The sequence below is a fragment of the Chiloscyllium plagiosum genome, chromosome 25 (assembly GCF_004010195.1).
Source record: "Chiloscyllium plagiosum isolate BGI_BamShark_2017 chromosome 25, ASM401019v2, whole genome shotgun sequence".
Taxonomy (NCBI): domain Eukaryota; kingdom Metazoa; phylum Chordata; class Chondrichthyes; order Orectolobiformes; family Hemiscylliidae; genus Chiloscyllium; species Chiloscyllium plagiosum.
Window position 1 is genome coordinate 4,030,359 of NC_057734.1, and position 22,720 is coordinate 4,053,078.

The 22,720-nt window shown below is 44.2% G+C and overlaps 1 protein-coding gene and 1 long non-coding RNA gene across 3 annotated transcripts in view; one reads left to right on the forward strand and one right to left on the reverse strand.

Annotated features, from left to right (window-relative positions):
• LOC122562517 (tricarboxylate transport protein, mitochondrial) overlaps positions 1 to 1,673 on the reverse strand; it is an 83,491-nt gene extending 81,818 nt beyond the window's left edge. The window contains exon 1 of the mRNA XM_043715380.1: positions 1,241 to 1,673. Coding sequence (XP_043571315.1) covers positions 1,241 to 1,334 — 94 coding nt within the window. The 5' untranslated portion in view covers positions 1,335 to 1,673. The remainder of the gene's footprint in view (positions 1 to 1,240) is intronic.
• Positions 1,513 to 18,805, forward strand: LOC122562518. Of its 2 annotated transcripts, none has more exons than XR_006315348.1 (3): positions 1,513 to 1,586; positions 10,421 to 10,618; positions 18,634 to 18,805. It is a non-coding gene; the product is annotated as an uncharacterized LOC122562518 (long non-coding RNA). The 2 variants fall into 2 exon arrangements; XR_006315347.1 differs by lacking the exon at positions 18,634 to 18,805 and adding an exon at positions 11,963 to 12,645.
• The last annotated feature ends 3,915 nt before the right edge of the window (positions 18,806 to 22,720 follow it).

A 22,720-nucleotide genomic window follows, 5' to 3' on the forward strand; every position in this document is an offset into this window, starting at 1 on the left:
CTGGGAACCATTTACAGTAAAATCAAAAATGAAACACAAAACCTTGACTAGAGATGTCAATGGTATTGATAACGCATCAGTATATATTAAATACAATACTTTAATTCTTATATCAAAATATCTGATCGCACAAAAATAACCATTTTTAAAAAATAAAAGTGTTCAAGTGGCTTCCAATTGCATTGCAATGATCTGGCTCAGACAGACTCATCATTATTAGACAGAGTTGAATGTGCACTTTTACCTAACTGTCTCCCACAGCCTGACATTTATTATTCAAGAACACAGACCTGGGACTGATCTGGTGACGTCTCAGTCCATTTGCTGATCGGTCCCATTCCTCACTCACACACACACCCACACCCCCAACAGCAAGGGACACAGACAAAACTAGGAGGACACACGTACACAGAGACAAGGACACACCCAAACATAGGCACACACACACACAAACCCACAGACACAATCACACAAATCCCACCTCCCCCATACACAGTGCACACACAATCACACAAACCCATACACACAGAAACAGACACAGGCACAGTGCACACACAATCACACAAACTTACAAAAACACACACACAGGGACACACTCAGAGACAGACACACACACACACAAAATCACACAAACTTATAGACACACACACAGATAAGGACACACTCAGACAGACACACACACAATCCTACACACAGAGAGACCTCAGACATACACAGATACACACACGCTCAGACATACACAGATACACATGCTTGGACATATGCAGACACACACACGCATGCTAAGACATACACATACACACGCACACGTTCAGCACATGCACGCACATACACATGCTCAGACATACACACACTGACACACATTCAGACATACACAGACAGACACACACACTCAGACATACACAGACACACACACACTCAGACATACACAGACAGATACACATGCACAGATGTACACAGGCACACACTCAGACATACACACACACTCAGACATACACAGGCAGATACACATGCTCAGATATACACAGGCACACACTCAGACATACACACACAGAGACATACACAGACACACACACACTCAGAGGCAGACACACACACAATCCCCCACCCCAACAAACACACACAGATAGATAGACAAACACAGCGAGAGGCAATCCAAACCAAGGTGTAATTCTGACGGAACCCTAAGCCGAGCGAGCGAGCCTGCCTTGTTGTGCATTCTCCAGAGGCAGTGCCTTACCTGCCAGGATAGCTTTGCCCGGGTGAGTCAGCTTGGCTTTCGGGGCTGCAGCAGCAGCAGCGGCGGCTGCGAGACTCGGCCTGTGTGCTGACATCTCTCACTGTCTCTCTGCTGCCTACAGGCGCTGCACTGGGCTGGGTCCCTGGTAAAGTCCCTTCCTCTGCCCCTGTGTGTGTAAGAGCAGCGTGGCTGTGAGAGCCCCAGACCGTACACAGGGCGGAGACTACACCGCCTTCATCTGGCGTCACATCCTCAGCATCTGGCTGTGTGCCCAAGGGTGGAGAGAGCAGGAACATTCAATATGACACAGGAATCAACACTTTCTAATACGCCTGCAAGAAACAGGGTAGGTCACACAGCCCTGCTCATTAATGCCAGCTCTGCTGGGATCTTCACAGAGCCTTGTTTCCTCTTAGTATGTGAAAGACAGAATCTGAAATAGATTGGATACTCCCTACACCCGGAAGGGGCAACACTAGAAGGAAATTAAACACTAAACCAGCCTTTTACAAATTACAGCTTCATAAACTCACCAACGGTCCCAGTGCACAGAGCTATGTCGTAACCGTGTTCCTGTAGACACCAGGTTATAGTCCAATAGGTCTATTTGAAATCACAAGCTTTTGGAGCGCTGCCCCTTTGACAGCTAGGTCCAACACTGGCACCTCCACATTGTGGAGGGGAGATGATGGCCTAGTGGTTATTATTAAAATAAAAGCATATTACTGTGGATGCTGGAATGTGAAACCAAAAGAGAAAATACTGGAAAATCTCAGCAGGTCTGGCATCATCTGTAAGGAGAGAAAGGGACTGGCGTTTTGAGTCTAACTGACCTTTTGTCAAAGCTTTGACAAAGGGTCAGTTAGACTCTAAATGTCAGCTTGTTTCTCTCCTTACAGATGCTGCCAGACCTGCTGAGATTTTCCAGTATTTTCTCTTTAGGTGAGTGCGTATTATTGTTGGATTGGTAATCCAAGACCCAGCTAATGTTCTGGCTTTGAATCCACCACAGCAGATAGGGGAATTTGAATTCAGTTTTTTAGAAACTGGAATTAAAAGTCTAATGATGGCCATGAATTCCATTGTTGATTGTTATAAAAGCCCATCTGGTTCACTAATGTCCTTTAGGGAAGGAAACTGCCCTCCTTACCTGGTCTGGCCTACATGTGACTCCAGACCCACAGCAAATGTGGTTGACTCTTGACTGCCCCTTGGGATGGACAATAAATGCTCCATCGCCAGTGATGCCCTCATCCTGTGAACAAATGATAAAAAATATTCCTGTACTGTAGGGAGAGCTGGACCCTGCACTAACAGCACATGAGAGCACTGGAGACATACCCTCAGCAATGCCTCTGTACTGGGGGGGGGGAACACAGTGGCTCCGTGGTTAGTGCTGCTGCCTCACAGCACCAGAGATCCAGGTTCGATTCCAGCCTCAGGTGACTGTCTGTGTGGAGTTTGCACATTCTCCCCGTGTCTGCGTGGGTTTCCTCCCACAATCCAAAGATGTGCAGGTTAGAGTGAATTGGCCATGCTCAATTGCCAGTAGTGTTAGTGCATTAGTCAGGAGTAAATATAGGGTAGGGGAATGGGTTTGGGCGGGTTACTCTTCAGAGGGTCGGTATGGGCTTGTTGGGCCAAAGGGTCTGTTTCCATACTGTAGGGAATCTAATCTAATCAATGGGAGAGACTATCTAAAACACCTTTTTGAAGGCTGGTCTATAAACGTTCAGGCAAAACCAACTCCAACAAACTATCCCCTGAAGGTCTCTTTTGCAATTCTCAAATGGACAGCAGGCTAGTGGAGAGTTAGAAAATGTTACAAAGACACCAAGCAACATTGGACACAGAACAAGGCCACACCTATGGAAGGATATACAGAAATTAGGAGGGATGCAGGAAAAATTCATGAGAGTTGATTCCTGAGATGAGGAATTAAACTGACATGGCCAGATTGGCAATGTTATCTCAGACATGGTTGAGAGTTGATTTGATGGAAGTTGATGTAATGAGCGTTAGCCCATGTAAATTGTACCACAGAAACTCAGGTTCTTACTGAGGCAGATATCTGCAAGTTTATTAACAACTAACCATGTGAAGCAATGACATCTCAGATTTATAGTCTGGGCAATATGCTTAATTATTACATTGTCCACAATACCATTTCACTTGGCTTGTACCTAAGATTGTAATATTCATCCAGGGAAACTACGCTGGGAGGTCACAAGCTCTGATTCTTTGTCCTGGTTCATATTGGGATGACTCTGCATTCCTGTTCATACTACTGTACCGTTTCCTCCCTTCTTTCCAACAATGTGTTGTGTTTGTGTGATGGGCTGGTAAGAGCTTGTGAGAGAAGAGCTCTGTAGATCTGCTTTAAAAAGAGGAACTGCCAATGGGGGTAGACCATTGTCTTGAGTATGATGGAACATGGCCATCCTCCAAAACCTTGGCAATTAGCTCCACATTTAGTGAGCACGGACTTTATGATACAGACAGTGCATTCTACAAGAGCATTAGATCAAAGATGGTGAAGAGAGAGAGGATAATGAAGTGGACCCACAACTTTCTGCAAACCTCTTGGAATGGAGTACAGGACTATAACGTTTCACCGAACACCAAGCATACTGAATACGACAGTTAATGTGTCAACTACCATTGCATGGGAGAGATCTTTGATTTATCTCACAAGCATGAATTTGTTAAATAGTCAACAGCGTGTGGACTTGCCCTCGGACATGGGGAACCTCAGCGGCATGGGGAACATACTGGCACTAGAGGGGGTGCAGAGAAGGGTCTCTGGGTTGATTCTGGAGTTGAGGGGGTTGGCTTATGAGGAGGGACTGAGTAGACAGGGATTATATTCATTGGAATTCAGAAGAATGAGTGGAGATCTTATAGAAACATAAAATTTTGAAAGGAACCGATAATATAGAAGAGGAAAGGATTTTTCCACTGGTGGGTGAAACTAAGACAAGAGGGCACAGCCTCAAAATTAGGGGAGGAGCAGATTTCGGACTGATTTGAGAAGGAACATCTTCACCCAGAGGGTTGTGAATCTGTGGAATTCCCTGCCCAGGGAAGTAGTTGATGCTAAGGTGTATAATTTTTTGAACAGTAAAGGAATTAAGAGATACGGTGAGAGGCCAGGTATGTGGAGCTGAGGTTTTACACGACTTAGTTGGTTGGGCAATGTCTTTATTGATGCCGGGCCAATGGATAGATTCATGTGGCAATCTCTTGGTTTTTGCCCTTCCTGAGTTGAGGTGTACGTAGTCAAGCATATCTTGGCATTGAGCCTGTGGAAGAATCCTTTGAAAGTTACATTCCTGGAGGATGCTAGTCTCTGAATGACGAGAGAGGACATTGTTGCTTGGGAACCCACTGAGGATGATCATTGTGAACTGTTTCAGCCAGATATCATCAGCTGGAGCTTGTTCTCATTGTTCTGATTGGTTGTGACCAAAATCAACATGGAATCCATCCTCAAACTCAGAAACGTGGAAAATAGATACAGGAGTAGGCCATTCGGCCCTTCGAGCCTGCTCTGCTATTCAATATGATCACGGTTGACCATGCAATTTCAGTTTCCCGCATCTGCTTTCTCTCCATACCGGATTTGACAATATCCACTGAGGGAATAGCTGTTGTTCTTGGTAGGTTTGAAAGTTGGCTGTGGGCATTGGGAATTGTGAGGCTGGTTTGTGTTGGACTCTGAAGCCATATGTTTGGATTCTCAGATGTAGATGTTGTAGCAGTGGACATGTATTTGTGAGAGGGTTTCAACAGCTCATTTCTGGTAGTTTGTGCTCAGTATGAACAATGAAATGCTTATGGAATAGATATGTATGGAATCATTGTATTCCATAAACAAGAGCAAGGGATTCCCTTTCTATATTTGAGTAGTTACCCAGCCTCCTGTAAGGATTTTCAAACCAAATACAGGTTTGATTCGGAGATGCCGGTGTTGGACTGGGGTGTACAAAGTTAAAAATCACACAACACCAGGTTATAGTCCAACAGGTTTAATTGGAAGCAGACTAGCTTTCGGAGCATCACTCCTTCATAAGGTGATAGCACCTGATGAAGGAACGACGCTCCGAAAGCTAGTGTGCTTCCAATTAAACCAGTTGGACTATAACCTGGTTCTGGATTAGAATGGTGCTGGAAAAGCACAGCAGTTCAGGGAGGAGCCTCGGATGCTGCCTGAACTGCTGTGCTTTTCCAGCACCACTCTAATCCAGAATCTGGTTTCCAGCATCTGCAGTCATTGTTTTTACCTCTGGACTATAATCTGGTGTTGCGTGATTTTTAACCAAATACAGGTTTGTCATTCTGTCATAGACATGCTCTAAAACCAGACTCTTAATCCAGATACCCAGGCAACGTTCCATGGAATCATGTTCAAATCCACCATCTAGAATTTGAATTCAATGAAAAACGCCTGGTATTATGAGGCTGATGACAAGCATGAAGCCATTATCAATTGTTGGAAAAACCTAGCTGGTTCATTAATCTCCTTCAGGGAAGGGAATCTGCCATCCTCACCTGGTCTGGCCTAAAGGTGACTCTAGACCCACAGCAATGGGGTTGACTCTGAGGGCAATTAGGGATGGGCAATAAATACTGCCTGGCCAGCGATGCCCTCATCCCATGAATGAATAAACGAAAGTAGTGAACTTGGAGGAATGACAAGGGCAGCCGGGGAGCCGTAGTCTGGAATCTTCACTGTTGACACTAACGGTTTTGTTACCTTGTGGATCACAATAGTCTGTAGATCTGTAGACTGATGATGGAAGATCCCATTCCAGGTTTCTATCCCAAAGAGCTGTATTGACATTGTAGAAGGATGATGCCAATGCTTGGTGTGTCAGACCCTTTGTACACAGTTAACCTATTGTGTGGGGACTACACCATGCTGCGCCAATTTCCTGAATACATCCTGTGTGAGATGTGTAAAGGGATTTACATTGGCACCAGTGTCAATAGTGGCATTTAGTTTCTTTCAGGGTATATCACTTGGATGGAGGGATCAGGTTCAGCTTTTCTGACGGCATCCATGTTGTGTGTCACATTGACCACACGCAGTGTTGCCTGGGGTCAGCAAACTGTAAGGTTGGAGCTACCTCCTGGACTTTGTTGACAAGTCTCTGAGCCACGGACTGAAGTTTGGTAATGTCCGTTTTTTGATTGGCTCTTTTCACAGGCAGCTGCAGAGAACTGAGTTTGGTTTTCTCTGAGCACTTGGAGGCATTGCTTTGTGTCAGCTCAATGCCCTCTGATAAAAAAACAGTTTGTATTGGACATGAAATGCTGGTGTTTGGGACAGTCCACCTCATGTACAAGATTTCTGACAATTTGATTGAATGTACATCCTTCTTATAGCCATGCAGAAAATGTATAATCTTTAGATTCGCCCAGAAGTATCTTTGGGAAAGATTTGATGGGAGTAGAGGCAAAAAGCAGTACCATGAATCTTTCAGCCAAAGTCACATGACACCAGGTTATTTTCCAACAGGTTTATTTGAAATCACAAGCTTTCAGAGCACTGCTGCCTCACAGCACCAGGGACCCGGGTTCGATTCCAGACTCGGGTGACTGTCTGTGTGGAGTTTGCACGTTTGCCCCGTGTCTGAGTGGGTTTCCTCCCACACTCCAAAGATGTGCAGGTCAGGTGGATTGTACATAGGTGTATTAGTCGGGGGTAAACAGCTCTGAGTGGGTTGCAGTTTGGAGGGTCAAAGTAGACTTGTTGGGCTGAAGGGCCTGTTTCCACACTGTAGGGAATCTAATCCTTAACCAAGTGAAGTTTGTGAGGTCAAATAAACCTGTTAGACTATAACCTGGTATTGTGTGATTTTTAACTATATACTAGCTGATATTTTCCCCTGGCTGTTGGCTGTATGACACGCTGACCTATCACCTCCATCCCCACCCCCATTCCCCTATTGTACTCTATGCTACTTTCTCCCCACCCTCACCCCCCTCTCATTTATCTCTCCACTCTGCAGGCACCCTGCCTCTATTCCTGATGAAAGGCTTTTGCCCAAACGTTGATTCTCCTGCTCCTCGGATGCTGCTTGACCTGCTATGCTTTTCCAGCACCACTCTGATCTAGACCATGAACTCAAACCTGTCAATCCGAAAGGTGACTCCAACCTTAAGTGGATTGTAATTGGAACATTTTGGAAAGTTCTTTGCGATCATCACTAGAAATACCAAAAGATTTTATTCTTCCCAATCCTTTGTCTCCCAAAGTGATAAGAGGCTTGACTTCCTGCCTTTCTTCATCAGCTCTCAGTTTATCTACAAAATAAAGGTTCAGTCTTTCTTCGAATGACAGAAATTCTCTGAAAATTTCACTGGAGTGCCCATTCATGTTTATTTTCCATCCTTACAGTACAGTGTTATGTTTTTACGCTAATAGATAGAATATTGTATTGCTATGTTTTTTCTTATCTCTTTTTTTCTGTTTGAGATGTTGCTGTTTCCTTTTACTGATTTTCCTCAGAAAAGAAATAGTTGCATCACGTGGTGTTCATGCCGATAAGTAATGGAATGGAGTATTTCACACCTTTTTCTTGGTTTTGCATATTTTCTGAAGAAAACACAACGACAGCGTCAACTAATAACTGTCCACAGGAAAGGTTTCAACAATATGTAGAAGAGCTTTCTTTTCTAGCACTTTGTGCCGTATTTTGTTTTAACGATGACTTTGCTAAATCAGAATGTCTTTTAAACTGCTATTGTTTTTAAAAATTGGACACACCATAGCCTTCTGTTAAAGAGAGAGATCTGTGCAGTAATACCACAGAGACACGGAAGATTGTGATCAGTCTGAACAGAGAGGGAACAATGAACCCCTTTTGGTGGAATGAGTTGAGAATCAGAAGTGACAGATTGAAGGTGATTTACAGGAACTGCAATGGTGACAGGACTAAGAATTCTTCTTTCACAGAGAGTAATCAGAATCTAGAATGGACTGTCTGAGAGTGTGGTGGAGACAGATTCAGTCACATCTTTGAAATGGGAATTGGATAAGCACCTGAAGAAAACAAATTTGCAGGGCTACATGGAAATTGAAGGAGAGCAGAACAAGGCGTAAATATGAATCTGTGATGGAGGACAGCCCGGTGGCTCAGTGGTTAGCACTGCTGCCTCACAGCGCCAGGGACCTGGGTTCAATTCCACCCTTGGTCAACTGTCTGTGTAGAGTTTGCACATTCTCCCTGTGTCTGCGTGGGTTTCCTCCCACAGTCCAAAGATATGCAGGTTAGGGTGAATGGGCCAGGGGAAATTGCCCACACTGCCCAGGGCTGTGCATGCTGGGTGGGTTAAATTCTGTGTCTTATGATTCTCCTCCACAACCACCTGATGAAGGAGCAGCGCTCCAAAAGCTAGTGCTTTCAAATAAACCTGTTAGACTATAACCTGGTGTTGTGTGATTTTTAACTACATTTCCCCCAATTGCTACATCTTGCAGTCTGGAAAAGTTCCACAAAGTTAGTCAAATATTTTTGAAATCCGTCCTAATCCTTTGTATTTATTTTCTGTTTATCTGTAATAATCTCGTCCTCAGATATTTGAAAATTCCAGATGCTGAGGTATAATTATACCTTGCTTTTTAAAACCAGCAATTTGGTGGAACAGAATTGCTGTATCGCTGAGAAAAAAAAGACATTTTGTTGAAGATTGTTATCTTGCAATGCTCTGGGCAATTTAAATGAGATACTAAAGTAAAAGGAAAGCAACATTTATACCACATGAGAATAAAATGACGATTGGTTGGCAAGTGGTTGCTGATTGGTGGAGGTGTTGCCATGAAGGATGCACCAGTTAATGATGACTGACGATTAACAGCCAAGCTTTGTTTAATCTTAAACCAAGGCAGATTGGCTTTGACTGGCCAAGGAAATATACTGAGAAATGAATCAGAGAACGACTGTCAACCATTTTGTTGAGTAGAACCAGGCACAACATGCGTACACATTGCAATAGGACAGGTCACTGAATATTTGCGAGTTCCAGTACGCCATAGTGCCTGATTGGTAATGCTCGTCAGTGTAATTCTTCATACACTCAGGACTATCAGCAAATGTTGTCCAGACCCTTCAGCCCAACAAGTCCACACCGACCTTCCGAAGAGCAACCCACCCAGACCCATTCCCCTACATTTACCCCTTCACCTAACACTACGGGCAATTTATCATGGTCAATTCACCTAATCTGCACATTTTTGGACTGTGGGAGGAAACCGGAGCACCCGGAGGAAACCCACGCAGTCACGGGGAGAATGTGCAAACTCCACATAGAGAGTCGCCTGAGTGGGAATTGAACCCGGGTCTCTGGCGCTGTGAGGCAGCAGTGCTAACCACTGTGCTACCGTGCTGCCCATAAACAACTCAGAAACAGACTCAGTGCTGCGAATTCTGTAAGTATTGGCTACAGTCATTCCTGATGAAGGGCTTATGCCCGAAACATTGATTCACCTGCTCCTCGGATGCTGCCTGACCTGCTGTGCTTCTCCAGTTCCACCTCTGGACTCTGATCTCCAGCATCTGCAATCCTCACTTTTTCCTACAGTCAAAACCTTGCTTGTTACAAGCAGCTGAAGGGGTATGCTGGCTGATAATGACCTGCCAGTCTTTGGGAGCTAAAGCCCAAATCGTTTTTAAACCTTGAGCACGTCAGCTTTGTCTGTCCCCATCGATCCACTGCACAGCACACATTCTATCTATCGCCATTATTATATGTCTGCCTTCCTTTCTCATCTTTTCGATCTCTTGTAACTATACTACACGCCAGCCTGCTTATTTTCCAATGTCGCTCCATGCGCAGACCACTTTGTTCATCTTTGCATTCCCATATTGCGCCCACTTTATTCAAACACCATGTCAAATGCATTTTGTGCTTTCTTTCATGAAAAAAGTTGTCTTTTTCTTCATCAATAAAAATTGAAAGAACTGTGGATGCTGTAAATCAGAAACAAAAACAGAAATTGCTGTAAAAGCTCAGCAGGTCTGGCAGTGTCTGTGGAGAGAAAGGGTTCTGAGGAAAGGAAACGTTAACTCTGATTTCCCTCCACAGACGCTGCCAGACCTGTTAAGCTTTTCCAGCAATCTCTGCTGTTGTTCTTTTTTTTTAAAATTGAATCACCCGTTTTTGTTCTGAATTCAGAATGATGCTGTGAAAAGCAGATGTGACGAACGCAGGGGTCTCTACAGTCGCATGCCATTATATATCCTTCCCGCTGACCCATGACTATATAGAGGAAGCTGAAGGAAGAATGATGTTTGCAGGAAGGCTTAATGGAGCAGCCCCGCTATCGGAGAGGGGCCGGAGAATGGATTTAAGGAAGCGGTAGAAATGGGAGAGGTAACATTACGGACATGTTTGTTCACAAATGGTGGAGAGCTGCCAGTTACAATCTGTGAAAGGTTGATGGAGGGACAAACCATCATCACCTTTAAAAACTAAACCACAAGCGCAGCGCTTGGAGTGCCACTCACTACAGAGCAAGAGCCAAATACGGGCAGGAAGGCATATAGTGAGCTTTGAGAAGATTTGTAGCTCAGGTTGAGGTTCTGGATGTAGGTTTATTCCCTGAGCTGCAAGGTTCCTTTTCAGCTGTTTTGTCACCACACTAGGTAACATCATCAGTGAGCCTCCGCTGAAGAACTGTAACAAACACTACATTTGACAAACAGGCAAAACACTAGCCACCAGGATACACGAACGTCAAGTAGCCACAAAATGACATGACCCTCTCTCACTAGTATCCTTACATACGGATAAGGAAGAACACCACTTCAACTGGGACAACACATCCATCTTGGGACAAGCTAAACAGAGACACGCATGAGAATTCCTAGAAGCATGGCATTCCAACTGGAACTCTATCAACAAACACATTGACTTGGATCCCATTTACCATCACCTGAGAAAAAGAACAGGAAATGACATCACCAACCCAAGGAAACCTAAACACTTAAATAGAAAGCAGGTCACTAACGCCTGTGCTTCACTGATGATGTTACCTGGCGTGGTGACGAAACGTCCGAAACCGAACTTTCCAGCTCAGGGAGCAAACTTACATCCAGAATGAAGGCAAATGTAATGACAGCATTTATTTTGAGAAGACTTGAATATAAAAGCTGGGATGTATTTCAGAGCCTCGGGTCAGGCTACTTTTAGAGTATTGTGTGCAGTTTTGGGTTCCATATCTCTGGAAGAATATACCGGTGTTGGAGCATGTTCAGAGGAGGTTCATGTGAATCATCCCATGAATGACTTAACATATGAGGAATGTTTGAGGACTCTGACTATATACTTGATGGAGTTTAGAAGGATGAGGAGGATCTAATATAAACTAATACAGAATACTGAATGGCCTGGACAGAGTGAATGTTGGGAAGGTGTTTCCATTGCAAGGAGAGACTAAGACTCAAAAACACTGCCTTAGAATAAAGGGAAGACCTTTTCGAACAGAGATAAGGAGCAAGTTCTTCAGCCAGAGAGTAGGGAATCTATGGAATTCACTGCCACAGAGGCCAGGTCATTGAGTATCTTTAAGACAGTGGTAGGTTCTTGAGTATCAAGGGGACCAAAGGTTACAGGGAGAAAGTGGGAGAACAAGGTTCAGCCATGATTGAATGGTGGAGCAGACTCAACAGGCTGAATGGCCTAATTTTTGCTCCTATGTCTTATGGTCTTAAACAGTGGCTGCACCTGGAGGACCATCAATTTGGTGAAAGATGCTCTATGATCTGCCCTAAACCTGTTGGTCTTCAAGAACAAGGAGTTGATCCTGCCGGAGTGTTGCTGACAGGCACATCCCAAGGTTCACGATAACAACATGCTGAGGGACGCACTAAAGTCTGGGGCAGCTTTTGTTGGAAAGACCACTGTCTAAGGCTTCCCTGCCAAAGGATAATGAGGGCCCATTCAGCTGCAAGACCCTCTCTTTGCCTTAATATATGGTGTGAGTTAAAAATCCCCTTGTGCCACTACACAGGGTGCAACATAAAATTCCAATGTATCATTTACATTTCTCTTTCTTTGCTGGAAAGATTAAACAGACAAGAATGAGAATGCTTTTGTATGTGCTTATGATTAATTATTTTATGAATAAAGTATAGTTTTGCAATAAAAAAAGCCAGAAAATGGGATGTGGCTGGATTATGCCATTTTCTGACTGGAAAGGCTACAAAAGGGACAAATGAGCTCTTGCTGAGTCATGAACCTTTCGGAGTCATGTATCTGTGAAATGTCTGATGCACACAACGAGAATGTTAGAAATGTAACCCCTCAGAAATAAAATCACCCTTTCTACAACCATCATTACGAAAGGTTTCTACATTTATCCCCTTGCTCAGGCTCATTTACTTGTAGTGGAACCGTTGGAGGTTTATGAGCTGTATTGCAGTGATTTGTAACACTGATTACATTCGCGCAGAGTCTAAACGTGCAGTGCTGGAAAAGCACAGCAGCTCAGGCAGCATCTGAGGAGCAGGAGAATCAACGTTTCGGGCATTAGCTCTCTACACGAATGTCATCCCTGATGAAGTCACCTTATTCTAGTGCTGCCATCTACTGATCAACAATGGAAGAACACCCAGCAGTCAGTATGGAACCAGCAGACAGGGCAGTATGCCTACGTTGTTGGAGGCACAAGGAATAAGTTTCTACATCTTACCCAGCCCAGACATTAGTCCTTCCTCAACCACCAGAGAACAGTCTGTTCCCTGCTGTGACCCCAGATCTTGCATGAACTCCCAAATTTTCAGTCTGGTCAACCGGGGAGGGGGAGGGGGTGGGGCAATGATCGAGTGAATTTACCACTGGACTATTAACACACAGAGCCCAGTAACATTCCAGGGGACCTGGGCTTGAATCCTGCTACAGCAGATGGTGGATTTTGAATTCAATAATTAAAAAGTTTGGAATTAAGAGTGCAATGAATCGACTGTCGGAGAAACCCATCTGGCTCACTCATGTCCTTTAGGGAAGGAAACTGCCATCTTTACCTGGTCTGGTCTGCACGTGACTCCAGACCCACAGCAATGTGGTTGACTCTTAACTGCCCTCTGGAGAATTAGGGATGGGCAATAAATGCTGGCCTAGCCAGAGATACCGACATCCTATGAATGCATTTAAGAAAAAAAAAGAGTTGCTGGGTGCATTTGGAGGGTGGGACAACAGAGAGAGGTCCCTATAGCTACTGATTAAAGTGGCTGCAGTTAGGGATGTGGTTACATCAAGTGAGATTCAGCACCAAGGGTTGGGTTGTGTGTGTTTTTTTTAAAAATCCTCCTCCTTTTCACAGGCTCTGTTTGCAACTGAAGTCAGGTCTGCAGGGCTCTTGGTTTAAATTCTTTCATGGGATGGGGATGTCACTAGCAAGGCCTCAGATGTCCCTAACCGCCCTCAAACAGAGGGTCTCTAACCACATTTGTTCCACTGCAAAGTCTATCCAAAGGATGCCCACTTTGAAGAAGTTCCCCGTCTCCCTCAGATGTACACTCAAAGTCCCTTTCTCACTGCCACAGCACCATGACCTCCTCAGGCCTCCAGACCACCCAATGGAACAAACTGGCTACTACAGGTAGGATTCAAACTCATGGCCCCAGAACATTAGCCTTGGTCATAGGGTTAGCCCTCCAGTGGAGTCAGACCTGCACTATCATCTCCCCCCAGCCCTGATTTCTCCAATGGCCCTCACACAGCATTAGCAGAGAGAGGTTTTAATGGGGCCAGAGTGTCATTGGGTTTGTAAAACCCAACAGGACAAAGGTCAACTTTGAGATGTGACCAGGACTCTGAGCTCTGCACTTGACTCCCTCAGTCTTTCCACTTCCCTACTTTTAATTTCAAAAATATACTTTATTCACACATTATCTATAATAATTTGAAGGCAAAACAGGGCTATACAGACTTTGCAGAAAATACAGGCTTTTTGACAAACCCCATTTGAGCTTCAATCCAGGTTTCTAAAGGTAAAAGGAAAATTATTTACACTCCCAGTAAGGCTACAAAAGGAGAGAGTGAAATTTAACAGACCCTCCTATTTTGGCAGGGCCACCTCAGACAGTGGTATTTCCACACTGCACATTGGCAGCAGCTGCCCTAGGCTTTTGTACATAGACATGGACCTTGGAATGTGCCAGTCTGCAACATACTCAGGGTCAACTCGGCCTCTATTAGGGCATCAATGTGGACTTCACCAGTTTCCTCATTTTCCCCTCCCCCCACCTTATCCCAGTTCCAACCTTCCAGCTCAGCACTGTCCTCATGACCTGTCCTACCTGCCAATCTCCCTTCCCACCTATCCATTCCACCCTCTCCTCTGACCTATCACCTCCATCCCCATCCCCATACTGCACTCTTTGCTACCTTCTCCCCAGCCCCACCTCCCCATTTATCTCTCCACTCTGGAGGCTCCCTGTCTCTATTCCTGATGAAGGGCTTTTGCCCGAAACATTGATTTTCCTGCTCCTCGGATGCTGCCTGCCCTGCTGTGCGTTTCCAGCACAACTCTGACCTAAATTCTGGTTTCCAGCATCTGCAGTCCTCACTTTTGCCCTCTGCCTCTATTCTTCCTTAGCATTCTGTATCAAAATAAATATTTAACAAAGTCACAAAAAAGGTGGTATTAGTGAACACTTTGTTGCATTTTCATTCTGACCAAGAGGACAAGGTTGAAATAGAAGTATACAGAACTAGACTAAAATGACAATGATTAGATAGAAACAGACTCTGCAACTGTGACAAACTGATTAACTGGTTGCAAATTGGAACTTCAGGTGTTAGGCAAAATATAAGGTGGAAAATACCGCCACCTAGTGTAGGAAATACAGCATTTTAAACAAAGGGAAATTGGCAGATCTTTCAGAGACATTCCAAAACGTTTTGTTAGCTCAGCTGGAAGATTTGTAAACTGTGAAGGAAGACAGTGTGAAATTCCCACAGAACATTGACAAGTTGAAGGAGTGGGTGGATAGGTGGCAGATGGTGGTCAATGCAATGCTGAGAAGAGTGAGGTTATGCATTTTGGTAGAAAGAATTTTGAAAGACTATCAAATAATGGGCACAATTCAAAAAGGGAGTGCAGAGCAGAGGGAGCTGGATGTAACTGCACACAGATCATTGAAGGTGGCAAGGCAGTGGAGTAGCAATAAATAAAGGATACAGTGTTCACAGCTTTATGAATAAGGATATAGAGTACAACATGGCTAGATGAAAGTGAGGACTGCAGATGCTGGAGATCAGAGTCGAGAGTGTGTTGCTGGAAAAGCACAGCCGGTCAGGCAGCATCCAAGGAGCAGGAGAATCGACAATTCAGGCATAAGCCCTTCATCAGGGTTAATTAATTGGCTTAGGGATGCACCTGACCTCTTCCTGACCTCTCCGCCCCCACCCCTCTGACCTATCACCCTCACCTTGACCTCTTTCCACCTAATCGCATTTCCAATGCCCCTCCCCCAAGTCCCTCCTCCCTACCTTTTATCTTGACCTGCTGGACAGACTTTCCTCATTCCTGAAGAAGGGCTTATGCCCGAAACATCGATTCTCCTGTTCCCAGCATCTGCAGCCCTCACTTTCTCTCTTGAGGGATGCACCATCATGGTTCAGGAAGTGAAGACCAATGGACCTCCCTTCCCCCTGGAGGCGTGGGTCTGGGAGCTATTAGAGACAGGACGGGCATGGAGGAGGGGGTATGCCGTGAGGGAAGGCTTGAAAACAATTGAGGCTTTTTCATTGGAATGGAGAAATTTAAATTTAGTGTCTCTCTATATGCTGAGTTTTCAAGATTAAGGCAAATGGTGGAAATATTCCACTGTTTGAACAGAGGAAAGGGAAACATTTAACTAAAAGAATGAAATGGACGTTCTTTGCAAATGGCAGAAACAACATCTGGAGTTTTTTCAGACCGTATTGTGTAATGTGCATTAGTGTCAAGTTCATGATAGCGGCCTACCGTTCAAAACAAGGCAGCTCAAATTCGGATTCAGTTAATTCAATCTGGAATAATCTGATTGGCTGTGATAACCATGGAACGACCAGATTGTTGCAAATACTAATCTGGTTGACCAGGGTTAGTTAGAAGGAAACATGTCATCTATACCTGATCTGGTCTCCATGTGACTCCAGTCCCACAGTAACATTCCTCTGAACTGCTCACTAAGTGAAGAGGTTCAGAATGTGCAAGTATCACAGATATTAGAGGACAGAAAGTGATTTGTTTACTCTGAGAATCACTCAGGGGCAGCTGAGTTGGACAGCTCAATAATCTGTAAAGATTCTTTATAAACCAACATCAGAGTTAGTCTTTCACAGCTGACAGCAGGTTGTTTAAATGCTCACTTCATATCCAATGCCCTTGTCTTACAATAATGGAAAAGCTCCGAGGAATGGCTGGGAAGGTATCATTGGAGCCAAGGAAGGTCAAAGCAAACTGGTTTCCTTTTGGTGTCGGGAGATTAAATTTGAAGGTGAAGGATGGAACCTTGAACTGCACCCAATATCATCGAAGAAACGTAACTTGAATTTTTAAATCACTTGCTCTGTGCAAGGGAAGTAAGTTATGGTCAGTTTCTCTTTTACCCTGGAAATGCTATTATTATTTAGCCTGTGTCCTTAAACCTCCTTTCACCACCATTGTTGAGGACCCATGGAATTAAGGCATGAGGTAGTATACATTTCAGACAGACAGAGGACAGGTTGCAAATAGCACATGGTCATACTTTCAATAGCAGACTTCAAAACGTCAAAATTATATAATTAAAACGGCAAATTTCACACAATGTTCATGTTGGAACTGGAAATTTAAGCACATCCCAAACCTGCACTTTCCCCCCCACTCTCCTCCAAATGGCCCTAATTTACGTCCAGTCCTTACCATGAAAGGAACATATAGCTACATCTTAGAACCCCTTCTACATCTTAGAATATGGCATGTTAAAATTTGCATTCGCATTACACTTTGCACAGCATTACGATACCAACTTCACCGATTACAGAATATCAAGTCAGTGTTGCAAGGAAATAGCCCAGAACAGAGGGATTGGGGATTTCAACCATGTCTCTGCAGCTCTTAAGAATTCAGTTAGAGCCTCCCCCCAGTTTTACATCATATCCCTGCAATGATTTCTGCCTCCCATTTATTGAAGTCTCAGTGGAAAGCTGTACATGCCAATTCCAAACTAAGCACAGTGCAAGGCTCTTCAGGAAGTTATTTAAAATTTGAGCTCTCAGGTAATTGATCTTTTAGCTATTTGACACTGCAGAGAATGGTCAATTCAAGGTGGTGTGGACAGAGACGGAGACAGTGAGAGCACGCGCAAGAGAGACCTTGCAAAACAGAAAAGCAAACAAAAGTAAGCACCATCCAGAACATTTAACTATGAATACACTTTGTCATTGCTATTATGTTGAATAAGTGCAGTTTAAGTGAGCAAAACATAAAAAATATTCTTTGAAATGCAGTCTTTGAATCAGCCTTAACAGAAGGGCTCCTCTCCCATTAATCTGATGTTCATCTTATTCAGTGTGAAACTGATCAATGAATTTGCACACTTCACTCTCTGGACTATATACATCCTCAGGTTTCACTTAAAGTTGGATTGCTCACAGAATTATACTGTTGGGAAAATCCTACTTTCCACTAATGCAATTCCACTTGCTCAGTCACTTTTTCACATTAGCACTACCCCACATTAAGCAACTAATTTAAAAAAAATTCAAAAATTTGACAAATTGCTTGTAATGTTGCCATAACAAAAACTACACATCAATTGTCCCAAAGAAAGTCTGTGCGAGGAGACACAAACGTAAGAAGTTATTACCCTCCACCCCGCTATTCACTTCAGATGTGACCATTGCTAGCTGGTTCTCAAAAGGTGGTGGGAGCTGCCTGTTTGAACTACAGACAGACAGTACTGTTAGAGGGGGAGTTCGAGGATTTTGACCCAGGGACAGTGAAAGAATAGTCATACACTTGTAAGTCAGAATTGTAGGTGGTTGCAAGTGGTGTTTCTCTGCTATTCTTGTCCTTCTAGATGATAAACAGACATGAAGTTTGGAAGGCATTGTTTAAAAGAGCATTGGTGAGTTTCTACAGTGCATAAGTCACACTGAGTGACCATGGTGGGGTTGGGGAAATGTGATACAAATGAAAAGGCTGCTTTGCCTTGGACGACGATGACGAGTATAGTTGGGATTGTATTTGTAATCTTAGGCATGTGGTGTGTATTCCATCACACTCCTGACTTGAGACTGAATGGTCAACAAATACTTACATCCTAATGAAGTATTTCTAATAGCCTTTGGAAATGTAAGTGGAAATCATTGTCTATACTTAAAATATTGCTGTATGCTCTATTCCTCTCTAGTGAGCCAACTAAAATGTGCCCAAGGATGGATGATGGCTACAGATACATCACCCTAATGTAGGAAGACTGTTTGGACTTGGCTGCACAGAATGGCTGTTCATAAGAGTAGAATTTGAAGGTGCCTGACAACAATAGAAAGACGCACAAAATCTGACTGCCAAAAGCAAATCATCTTCGCTCAGCTCAAAGGCGGCATGGGAATAAGACAATGAGAGAAGTAATGTTTCAAATTTTCCCTGAGGGCTTAACGTAAATACAATAGCGATGGCAACATTCACAAGACCCTTACTGAGGAGGAAAGGGGCTTGGAGGAATCTCCTGTCTGAAGGTACAATTCTTTGGGAACATGTTGGCAAGAGAAAGTATTGAAAAGAGGAATGCCAGTGATCACAAAGCTAAGGACCACCTCCTGGATTTGGATCTAGGATCAGGCTCATCAGCCACACAGAGCCCAGGACCAGTGACATAGAATTTCTTAAATGGACATTCATTAGTGATTTATCAGTAAATGGCAGAACACAACGATTAGGCCAGACTACCCAGAATTGTATGACGTATATTGTTAGAGTCATAGAGGTGAACAGCACAGAAACAGACCCTTCCATCCAACTCTTCCACACCGGTCAGATATCCCAACCCAATCTAGTTCCACCTACCAACACCTGGCCCATATCCCTCCAAACCCTTCCTTTTCATATACCCATACAAATGCCTTTTAAATGTTGCAATTGGACCAGCCTCCACCACTTCCTCTGGCAGCTCATTCCATTCCCCTCTCACCCAAAGCCTATGCCCTCTAGTTCTGGACTCCCCCACTCCATTGTCCATTTATCCTATCCATGCCCCTCAGGATTTTATAAACCTCTATAAAAGGTCACCCCTCAGCCTCCGACGCTCCAGGGAAGACAGCCCCATCCTGTTCAACCTCTCCCTATAGCTCAAATCCTCCAACCCTGGCAACATCCTTGTAAATCTTTTCTGAACCCTTTCAAGTTTTACAACATCTTTCCGATAGGAAGGAGACCAGAATTGCATGCAATATTCCAACAGTGGCTTAACCAATGTCCTGTACAGCCACAACATGACCTCCCAACTCCTGTACTCAATACTCTGACCAATAAAGGAAAGCCTTCTTCAGTATCCTATCTACCTGCGACTCTACTTTCAAGGAGCTATGAACTTGCAGTCCAAGATCTCTTTGTTCAGCAACACTCCCTAGGACTTTATACAATTAATGTTAAGTCCTGCTAAGATTTGCTTTCCCAAAATGTAGTACCTCATATTTATCTAAATTAAACTCCACCTGCCAATGCTCAGCACATTGGTCCATCTGATCAAGATCTCATTGTAATCTGAGATAACCTTCTTCGCTGTCCACTACACCTCCAATTTTGGTGTCATCAGCAAACTTACTAAATATACAATAGACAATAGTGCAGGAGTAGGCCATTCTGCCCTTCGAGCCTGCACCACCATTCAATATGATCATGGCTGATCATCCTTAAATCAGTATCCTGTTCCTGCCTTATCTCCATAACCCTTGATTCCACTATCCTTGAGAGCTCTATCCAACTCTTTCCTAAATGAATCCAGGGACTGGGCCTCCACTGCCTTCTGGGGCAGAGCATTCCACACAGCCACCACTCTCTGGGTGAAGAAGTTTCTCCTCATCTCTGTCCTAAATGGTCTACCCCGTATTTTTAAGTTGTGTCCTCTGGTTCGGTACTCACCCATCAGCGGAAACATGTTTCTTGCCTCCAGAGTGTCCAATCCTTTAATAATCTTATGTCTCAATCAGATCCCCTCTGTCTTCTAAACTCAAGGGTATACAAGCCTAGGTCGCTCCAGTCTTTTAGCGCAAGGTAATCCTGCCATTCCAGGAATTGACCTCGTGAACCTACGCTGCACTCCCTCAATAGCCAGAATGTCTTTCCTCACATTTGGAGACCAGAACTGCACACAATACTCCAGGTGTGGTCTCACCAGGGCCCTGTACAGCTGCAGAAAAACCTCTTTGTTTATATACTCAATTCCTGTTATGAAGACCAGCATGCTATTAGCCTTCTTCACTACCTGCTGTACCTGCATGCTTACCTTCATTGACTTGTGAACAAGAACACCCAGATCTCTTTGTACTGCCCCTTTACCTAAATTGATTCCATTTAGGTAGTAATCTGCCTTCTTGTTCTTGCCACCAAAGTGGATAACCATACATTTATCCACATTAAACTGCATCTGCCATGCATCTGACCACTCACCTAACCTGTCCAGGTCACCCTGTATCCTCCTCACATTTCACCCTGCCACCCAGCTTAGTATCATCAGCAAATTTGCTAATATCATCTTCTATATCATTAACATATATGATAAAAAAGCTGCAGTCCCAGTACTGATCCCTGCAGTACTCCATGCCATTCCGAAATGCTCACATCCAAATCATTTATATAAATGATGAAAAGTGGCAGACCCAGTACCGATCCTTGTGGCACTCCACTGGTCACAGGCCTCCAGTCTGAAAACCAACCCTCCACCACCACCCTCGGTCTTCTACCTTTAAGCCAGTTCTGTATCCAAATGGCTCGTTCTCCCTGTATTCCATGAGATCTAACCTTGCTAATCAGTCCCCCATGGGGAACCTAGCCAAGCGCCTTACTGAAATCCATATAGATCACATCTACTGTGCTGCCCTCAATCTTCTTTGTTACTTCTTCAAAAAAAACTCACGTTTGAGAGACATGATTTCCCACATGCTGAAAATGTGTTGCTGGAAAAGCGCAGGTCAGGCAGCATCCAGGGAACAGGAGAATCGACGTTTCGGGCATAAGCCCTTCTTCAGGAATGAGGAAAGTTTGTCCAGCAGGCTAAGATAAAAGGTAGGGAGGAGGGACTTGGGGGAGGGGCGTCAGAAATGTGATAGGTGGAAAGAGGTCAAGGTGAGGGTGATAGGTCAGACTGGGGTGGGGGCGGAGAGGTCGGGAAGAAGATTGCAGGTTAGGAAGGCGGTGCTGAATTCGATGGATTTGACTGAGACAAGGTGGGGGGAGGGGGAATGAGGAAACTGGTGAAATCCGAGTTCATCCCTTGTGGTTGGAGGGTTCCTAGGCAGAAGATGAGGCGCTCTTCCTCCAACCGTCGTGTTGTTGTGGTCTGGCGATGGAGGAGTCCAAAGACCTGCATATCTTTGGTGGAGTGGGAGGGGGGAGTTGAAATGTTGAGCCATAGGGTGGTTGGGTTGGTTGGTCCGGGTGTCCCAGAGGTGTTCTCTGAAATGCTAATACACAAACTTACAAGACACATTTCTGGCTTTGTGCCTTTATCTGCTACAATAAATTTGCCCGAAATGCCGATTTTACTGCTCCTCGGACGTCTGCCTGAACGGCTGCGCTTTTCCAGCACCACTAATCTTCCTCCAATTTAGAACTTCAACTGTTAGATCTGGTCTATCCTTTTCCACCACTATGTTAAATCTAATAGAATTATGGTTGCTGCCCCCAAAGTGCTCGCCCCCGGACAACTCTATCACCTGCCCCGCCTTATTTCCCAACAGTAGGTCAAGTTTGGCACCTTCTATTAGGTACTGTTAAATCCACATACTGTTAAATCAACCTGTTGGGTCATGTTATAAAATCATAACTGGGGCACGTGGGACTTTAACCCAGACCTTCCAGTGCAGAGGGAGGGACATTGCCACTGCATCGCAAGTGTCTTTAGCATGGTGTGTTTAACTATTTAACCACAATTATCTTACACCAACATGCAGTCATTAGGTATCTCACCATAGGATCAAAATGTTAGAGACAGACTCAATCCTTGGAAAGTTCTATACAAAGCTACATTGATAAAAAGGTACACCGTGTCCTTTGGCAGGTATTCAAAAACATTTCTAATGGAACTGTTTGCCATATTTTGGCTACATAATGATTCATTGTGATTTAAGTGACAAAATGTAGGAGTGTGCCTTATACATAGCTCAAAATTGATTACTTAATTGCCACAAGTGATACTAACCCCCATTAACAGATACATTGAAACCTTGCCTGTGGTTCTCATTGAAAATGTTCTTGACAGGCTTCAACCTCCTGTTAAA